Raw genomic sequence first — 9,203 nt, 5'->3', positions numbered from 1 at the left:
AGAAAAAAAAATCAACAGTACAAAAATACTTTGGTAAAGCTTATTTTAGATCTTAGGGTAGCACTATATTTCAGTTTTGACTAGAATGAGGATGTGAGAGATAAAAGTTCAGTGTGTTAAATGGGTTGTTGTGATGGGTGTCTGAGGCGGGAATCGAACTCGGGCCCGCTAGGCAACCGAGCTGTCTCCTCTACCACTGTGCTATAGTGGATGACAGTCGACAGAGGGGTCCAAGGGCAGAAGAATAACAGAGAGACTTAGATAACTGAACAAAAGCTTTACTGGAGAAGTCCAAGTTCAAAAGTACAACAAAAAAGGGAGCCGTGCTTCCATAGAAAAATGCAAAAAATAAAAGACGAGCAAAAGGCAAAATCCAAAATCTCAATAAACTAGCTTAGGTGGTGAGGAAACACAGGCGTAGTAGGCTCAAGACTGAACACAGGTGAACAAATGGGGCACGCTTAAATAGGCCAACATTAATTGGGTAAAGACACACGGCTGGGGGCATTCAAGTCCTAATGAGTAGTGATGTTATCTATCAACAGAAGCTAGGGCCACCTAGTGGCTAGGAGTGTTATTGCATAGAACCAGTGTAAGCGAAATGATGGGGAGTGTTACTAGTTAGTGCCAACTAGAGGTTGGGAGAGTCATTGCAATCAGGGAGAGTTCTTCCAAGCTGGGCCTTACAGTTGTATGTTGTTTAACAATATTTCTGTCATGACAACTCTCGGAGGGTTTGGCATGGTAATGTACATGACAATGTTAATGTATTTGGTCTTGGTGGAATAGATCTGCTAAGCTGCTAAGCTGCTGCTGCTGCGGCAGAAGTACCGAGACTTGCTACTGCCAATACATCCACAACATGCTGCTGTGAGCATGCAAGAAATACTGCTGCTGCACATATAACAAATAACCCCCATATACAGTAGCATACATAAATTACCCCTTAGCAGATCTATACAGGTGGAGCTGGGGAAGATGGAGGGTTTCTTTTAAAGCATGCTGCAACTGCTACCACAAGCATTAGTCGTATATTTGAATGTTGATTGCGAGCTCATTGGCTACCGATACAAGAGATAAACAATCAGCTGTGCCATGTGATAATGATGTTATTATGTCAAATTGAGTCAGACCTCAATTGTGCCATCTAGAGTTTCATGCCAGAACTTTGTATGTGAAATGTTTAACTAAGAAAACATCTTCCAAAACACTTTCTGTAGACAAAAACTCCATAAAACAGTTGTGAGTTGTCAAAATTACATCCAATCTAGAATATATGGTGCATGCCATTATAAAGACTGTACTGTATACCTCAAACATGGCTTAGCCATTATAAATGTATTATTAATCAAAAAACTATATGGTCTTGTTCTTCATAGTTACTAATGTTTTTGCCTCCATTGAGTGAAATAAAGGTGACAAATCACTTGAGATGAGGCAGCGCCTCCATATCCAACGTGATCTCATGATAATTCGTATGTATTTTACGTAACATGTGGTTCTATAAAACGTACATTTACTTACGTTTTTACAGGCACTTTATATAGCACATTTCGTACACAATGGTAATTCAAAGTGCTTTACATAAAAGAAAGTAAAATAATCATAAAAAATTATCACAAAAATAAAACAAGGAATTTAAAAACTTTGAAAATGATTTAAAAATTGATTTAAAATAAATTTATGATTATACATAAAATACAGTGCAACCATTTCGGGTTGCATAAAATACGGTGCAATACATCAAATACAGTGCTAATGAGGCATCTATGTATATATATCTATGCTCGCCTGCATTCTTCACAGATTGCGACAAGCAGTGTTTCTGGTGAGGTGTGTTTTAATGATGCGTGCGCGCGCCTTCACGGAGTGGATCTGGAAAATAATCTGGATAATATTTTCAGCGATTAACAACTCTGCACCTCACAAACCTTCTGTATTCTGCCAAAGAGTACTGCGACTGCAACGCATCATCATTTGGATTACGTTTGGTACTGCTTTTGACATTTTTTTTCAATAAATAAATGATTGTAATTGCATTTATCTGTCATGTTTTTCTTAAACTGTACAGAAATAGTTATGTTTAAGTTTAGAGGTAGGAGTGGGATTAGCGACTATAAAAATATTTGTAATGCTATATTGTTACTAAAATGGTTATTTTCCTGCATATTTCGGTTAATTGTGTTTTATATCCTTTTATGTTCCCTATAAAATAGGTAGGTTAAGGTTTAGAGGTAGGTTAAGGGGTCTAAAAATATAAATCACTTATTGATAAAATGATAAAAATGCATATTCGCTAAAAATGGGTAGGTTTAGGTGTGGGGATAGGTTAAGGGGTCTAAAAATCTAAATCGCTTATTGATAAAATTATAAAAATGCACTGATACGAATATCTTAATGATATAAAAGATATGTAATATTTGTACATTTTTTAGCTAAAAATACATAGCGATTTGTACGTTTTAAACGTTGAAATACATCAAAATTGTACGTTTTAGCATCAATAAAAAACGTACAAAAATGTACGTTTTGGGCTTGTAAATGTTACATATTAATACCTATATATAAACATGAGACCAGGCTGAAATTTCATGTTGCTATAATTGCTAAAGCTTTTATCATGATATACAGTATTATCACCAAAAATTTACGTTTTGTGCTTGTAAATGTTACGTATTAATACCTACGTATAAACATGAGACCAGGCTGCCATATCACTGTGATTGGCTGCGTACCCTGTCAATGTTATAATTCCCAACAATTGTGTGAGCAACAGTTACTAGTGAAAATGGATGGAATAATTAAACTCACCAACTTGAATATTACCACATTACGTCCTGGTTTAAGTTATCACTCAGACCATTTAAATTACAAGTTATGAGGCCTTCATGACGCCTGTGGCGTTTACCAATAAGTTATAAAGAATGGGAATGTGACGTCAGCAACGCAATACAAGGGATTCAAATATGTGACCCTAGACCACAAAACCAGTCATAAGAGTCAATTTTTTCGAAATTGAGATTTATACATCATCTGAAAGCTGAATAAATAAGCTTTCCATTGATGTATGGTTTGTTAGGATAGGACAATATTTGGCCGAGATACAACTATTTGAAAATCTGTAATCTGAGGGTGCAAATAAAATCAAACTATTGAGAAAATCGCCTTTAAAGTTGTCCAAATTAATTCTTAGCAATGCATATTACTAATCAAAAATTAAGTTTTAATTCGTCATCCTAGGTGTATATGACTTTCTTCTTTCGGACGAATCCAATCGGAGTTATATTAAAAATGGTCTTTGATCTTTCAAGCTGTTTAATGCCAAGCTGTTTCATGGCACTCAGCGGGTGTTGCATGCATCAGTCCAAAAGAAGTTAAATAAAAAGCGCCCATCCATTAAAAAAAAGTGTCTCACACAGCTCCGGAGGGTGAACGAAGGCCTCCTGTAGCGAATCGATGTATTTTTCTTACAAAAATGCATCGATTCGCTACAGGAGGACTTTGTAATTTTCATTTTTGGGTGAACTAACCCTTTAATGCAAATATAGCTTTTCCTCTGGTGATTTGCATTTGTTGTCATTGTAAGCTACTTAAGGTGTCCTAAAACATGGCGGCGACTACCCAGAATGCAGTGTGCAATGACAGATTCCCATTCTCTATACTTAATTCAGGTGCTCTCTAAATTATTGTAGCTAAATGCAGTAACTGCCTTAGAAGTTGCACATGAACTCCCCCTCAAATCATTAACAATACAATATACACATATTGTAATTTTTACATGGAGGAAAGTGAATGGAGTGACAAACCCTCGCTGTTCTGCCTGACCACTACTTGAACTTGACATAATTACGACCACAGAATCGACGTGTCTTCCGACAAGCGCGTGAAGGCTGCTTTATTGACTAATGGTCCAAAAAAAGCGTTAGGGTTAGGTGATCATATAGCCAAGCACTTGTTAAAACCGCTTAAACTTGAGACTTATATAAAACCTTTTTTCATAGTATATTAATGTATAAAAAACAATCTATACATAGCATCGGTTGCTTGTGGATAAATTAGCTACATAAGCCGTTAATTCAGAAACATAAAGTGGAACTGGAACATGAATTTATAATGGGCAAAAAAAACGGAAGAAGGGGAATTTTGCCTCCTCATTTTAGAAGACCAACGAATACCACGGCACTAGTTGCAAATCTTGTGTGATAGTTTTTAAGAAAGAAGGAGAGTCTGGAAAGTTCCTCTGAGGGGAGCTTTCACGCGCGCCGCTAGTGTGAGTGACACGAGCTTCGCTGGAGAAAGCCGTGGGTTTGTGACGCACCGGTGACCATTGAGCTGCGCGAGGTGCTCAGGATCAGTTCAGTTCAGCGCGGAAACACCGGAGAGCGACAAGTAGCCTACGCCAGTAATGTTGGGCTCAGAGGACCACGGAGAGACTCGTAAACGAAACGGTAGCGGTAAGCGCTTTTTCATTCACGACACTTTTATCATGACTGTCGGTTTAGATTGAAACGGCAGGTGTTTGACCAAACCGAAAGAAGGATAAGTTTGGATGCGCGAATGACATGCTGTCAGACGAACACATTATTTATATCTGTGTTATCAAATACCGGCTGAAATTAATTTATCTTGCGGGAATGTTGAAGTGTATAAAAAGTATGACGGAGATATTGTAGAGGGAACTATGTTGAATTTCAAAGCTTTCTTTTTTTGGTCGTTTTTCGCCGAGCTCTGTGATAAAGCATTGCTACTAAGTCATGTTTACTTTGCTGTCAAAATAGGCAATATTGCTCTGGCATCCTGAAAATGGATGAAACTTCAGTGAAATGCCTCGTGAGAGCTCATTGCTTCAGACAAGCAGTATTGCCCCGTCATGATGAATGTGCCTTGACATTTATCATATTTTTCAGTTCATTCATTTTAATACAAGCACATTAAGGGGAAAAAGAAGAAGGGTCTTGGTTACCCCAACATAACTTGGAAAAGTAGCTATAACCTAATAGTTTTTTAATGGTAAATTCTATGACCATTGTATATTAGCTTGTGTGTTTTAATGAAAACATTTAGGGTACGGTAAAGTAAAAAAAAAAAATAAAAAAAAAAACAGCAAACACATTCTGCCCCGTCATGATGAATGTGCCTTGACATTTATCATATTTTTCAGTTCATTGATTTTATTACAAGCACATTAAGGGGAAATAGAAGGAGGGTCTTGGTTTCCCCATCATAACTTGGAAAAGTATAACCTGTAGTTTTTTATATATGCTTTTTATGTGTAATATTCTCTGACCATACTGTAGTTTATCATATTTGAACTATATTTGCTGCCTTGTGTGTGTTTTACTCATTTAGGGTACGGTAAAGTAAAAAAAAAAAAACAGCAAACACATTCTATTCTTCCATTCCACTCCTTAAGTTTGGCATATTGGTTTGTTCGCGGCGCTGCAAATCTGACATACATGAGATGCTGCAAAAGATGACCCACCAGCAGTTTAAACACTTATCTTAAAAATTACAACATGATTATTTCATCAGGCACTGTATAAATGTGCTGAAAACAGGAGTTGCACTTCTTGTCCTGTTTTTGATATACACCATGGTTGTGAGATGGAACTAACCCACAAGCCTACCTCAACCCCTAAAATATACATTATAGGAGGATAGTGTGCGGGTAGGTCATTCTAGAAATAAGTCCGGTTCATCGGTTTGGTCTGAACTGTTGCTTGCATGTTTTCTTTCTTAATTTGGGTTGAATTGGCATCCAGTAGGCCTAGATACACAGGATTGTCTGCTTTCTAAGAGCAAAAGAAGAGAGATTTAAATATGATCTTTTTCTAGTTCGCTTATTCGCTTTATATGTGTATTTGGTGTCGTTTTTGAGGTCCGAATTACAGTATGCTCTCAGTCTTGGTATTTTATATTATTTAGATGAATACGTTGGGCTTAGAAATGTTCACTTTTAGAGCGATGCCCATGCCTTAATGTATCCCCTTTACATTTCAAATCGTTCCTTCGCTCATGATCTTTAATCATAATTTGAAATCGCTGAACACCAATTTTCCACATTTCACAGTAGGAGAGTGAAAGCTCGTTCTGCATCGCATAGCAGGTGTGCAGATCAGAGATGCTCATCTGTCTCTAGAGGCAATATGAGAGATGATGCATAGACTCAGCCAGTCTATTTGTCCACTCTGACGGGTCTGATATTGACAAATGAAGACCATTTTAAAATGTATTCAATGCCTTACTTTTTTCTTTACTGCTTTTTCCCACCTCTTTCATTATGTGTGAAACATGTGAAGGTTGACGTGTATTGCAATGTCTGTCACGGGTGTGGTAAAAATAAAGGCCTTTTTGAAAAGCTTTGTTACATGTCAGGAAGGAAACTGCTTACAATTTAAAGCAATGCTTGACCTATTTCAAGCACAGACTTTTTGAAGAACACAATAACTCTAAATAACATGAAACACCTCTTCTCCTCGAGCTGCGTGACTTCTAGTGAATGCCACATTGTGATCTAAGAGAGGAAGTGCTTGATTCTATAGGCCCAAGACCACTGCTTCAAGGTGAACACTAAGAAAATGAGTAAGGATCTTTGCTCCGCATTAAAGTGGAGCATATCACCTCAAATAATCAATGTGTAATTTACTCTTGAGGTTTTATCATATCGATTCTCAAAGTTTTATTTAAACAAACCACTTTCCTACTCCACGGCGAGGGATGTTGGTCTTGACGTACTGCATGTCGATGCTCTTCTTGTGTTCTGAACTGGCGCTGCGGCCAGCGGCACAAACAGATAAATCACACCGGGAAAAAATGCGCTCAGCTTGGGCAGGATGATGTTGATGCACTGCCTCTTTTGCAGTGATCGTGCCTTTATGCACTTTGCTTTCTCCTCTTCTGCAGATTCAGTCTTGCTACCTGTCTCAGTTATGTAATAGGACTGATTTATAAATACAAATAAACTTTTAGAGGCACTGATTTGTTGGCAGTGGGTTATAAATGTCCAATTTCCAATAGGTACTGTATACAGATCACACAAGTGATGCTGTGTAGAGAATGCCAGCTATTAGGATATGGCATGAAGAGGCGGCCGTTGATTCTCTTGGCAGTACAGGCTCGAGGAAATGCTCGATTTTCTCATATTCTCTTTCAATCAGTGTAAACACTGGAGATTTGATAATAGACATTTTGGCAATATATCATTGGTATGCTTATTTATGTTTAGACATTCTGCCTGCATCTCTTTTGAAAAGATTTAGATGCAGTACATCTATCATTATCTTCATTCAGGTAATATTGAAAGGGGCAAAATATTACAGTCTGAACTGATTGTTCTCTTACTTGCCGGGACAGTAAATCATTGCACAGTTTCATGGCTTCTCCTCCTCAACAGCCGTTTGGTGGATTGGTTAGAGAAAACATACAAAACATACAATTTCTGCCCATTTAATAGAAAAAGACATGTAACCTACCTGTGCCATATTGCCTCACATACATGCCTTAACATACTGTAAATTTTGTTCCTCTATTCGTTTGTTACTTTTATGTTAATATAAATGGCTAATATTTAAGTACTGTTTTTTTTCTAAATAAATTAAAGTGCTAAATTACTAAAATACCAACAATACAAACATAACACTCAAAACCAAAATTAATCATGTTAAATGCTGCAGGGAAATTTAGGCATTATAGCATTGTACATTATATTATGTACTGTATGAAAATATTCATTTACATTTTGGTAAAGATTACATTTAACAGTGTTATTTAATTATTAGTGTTTTTAAAGATTTATTTTCACTGAGTGATAGATGACAGCAAAGAAAATGTAAAAATAAGGAAAAAGTTTAAGATTAAATAGGTCAGTATATTTCCAATAATCAATAAAAAGAAATTCTGAAATATATATATATTTATATTCATGCTTACATGTACGAAGAGGAATTTTACTATTTTTGTTACTTTATTTGATTGAGCAAAGATTAATCAACTGGTTTACACCAGTTTTTTTAGTCCAACATTTACTCTGGGAAAGTTGCCAGTTTCACTGCATGAGTATGTACCTTCTCAGTAGGTATGAAAACGGTGTTGAATGTAATATCTATGAATGAACTTCTCTTTCTGAACCCATTCAGCTTCTAATTACAGTGCAGTTCCTGTGTCTGATGTTGTTTTTGACCAAAGTGGGAGAGACCATGAAACAAAGATCTAAAAAGCTAAAAAGTTTCAAGAACTTGTAATGATGTATATTTTTCACATTTTATTTAATAGTACCTTTTCAGAAGAATCATGAATGTTATCGGGTTAGGTTTGGATTGTTATATTCTACCAGCAGGACTCATGTTGGTGGCGAGTGAATGCAAATTGTCCATTGGCAGCAGCAAAATGACAGTTTGTTTGAGGATCTTTAAAATGGAAACTTTATCATGATTGACTGAGAATGAATGAATGATATGTTAGAGACTTCCTGGTAGAATTAACACGTAAGCTTCCAAAAGTAATTTTTTTCAAAGTCATACTTCTCATAGCACACATGAGGGACTAATAAGAACTTTGACTATAGACCGATACTAGTGTGTGTATGTGTGTGTTTAGTTGTGTGGATCTGTTTCTAAGCTTTGAAGGGCATGAGGGTGATGACACCTGTTGGATAATAGCTGCACTGGAATGTAAACTGTTGGGCTGAATGCTTCGCTTTTAAATATAGGATTTTCTCTCTGTGTCATTCACTCTTCTCAGCTCATCACTCTCTCTTAATCATTCATTACCTCTTCAATCATTCTATTTTCATGACAGTGAGTGAGCCGGTGATGGAGGGAGACAAGAGGTGTGAAACAAAGCGAGAGAATGAAATATTTGCAATACAAATGTAGGTTTACAGCACAGAGTATAGCAACAAATTCAATTTTTTCATTTTATGTTCAGTCATTTGACAGAGCGACAAATAAAATACAAGCAATTAATCATAAGAGGCAACAATATTTGTAGTACACACTGCCAAGTTTTAAGCATAAGAGTACACAAGCTGGAGCAGAAATGTATTCTTTTTGTAACTTTTTTTTTTCATTTAGAGTTTCGATGCACTTTGTAGACATACTTTAACAAGCTAATTTACTTATTAAAGGGGTGGTTCATTGTTTTTTTCTAGGCTTGATTGTGTTTATGGGGTGCAGTCTAACGTGTTAATGCTTCGTTTTTTTTTT

At 36.4% G+C, this 9,203-nt stretch overlaps 1 protein-coding gene across 3 annotated transcripts in view; it reads left to right on the top strand.

The window, feature by feature from the left end:
• The first annotated feature begins 4,371 nt into the window (after positions 1-4,371).
• The window catches only part of LOC107690291 (zinc finger protein 385D-like), a 98,541-nt gene continuing 93,709 nt past the window's right edge, over positions 4,372-9,203 (top strand). For all 3 annotated transcript variants that reach the window (XM_016488587.1, XM_016488586.1, XM_016488585.1), the window contains exon 1: positions 4,372-4,454. In XM_016488587.1, the coding sequence (XP_016344073.1) occupies positions 4,406-4,454 (49 nt within the window). In that variant the 5' untranslated portion in view covers positions 4,372-4,405. The remainder of the gene's footprint in view (positions 4,455-9,203) is intronic.

Source organism: Sinocyclocheilus anshuiensis, unplaced genomic scaffold, assembly GCF_001515605.1.
Source record: "Sinocyclocheilus anshuiensis isolate Anshui unplaced genomic scaffold, SAMN03320099.WGS_v1.1 scaffold461, whole genome shotgun sequence".
Classification (NCBI taxonomy): Eukaryota; Metazoa; Chordata; class Actinopteri; order Cypriniformes; family Cyprinidae; genus Sinocyclocheilus; species Sinocyclocheilus anshuiensis.
The sequence above is the reverse complement of the archived record's forward strand: the minus strand, read 5'-3'. Positions and strand labels throughout refer to the sequence as shown.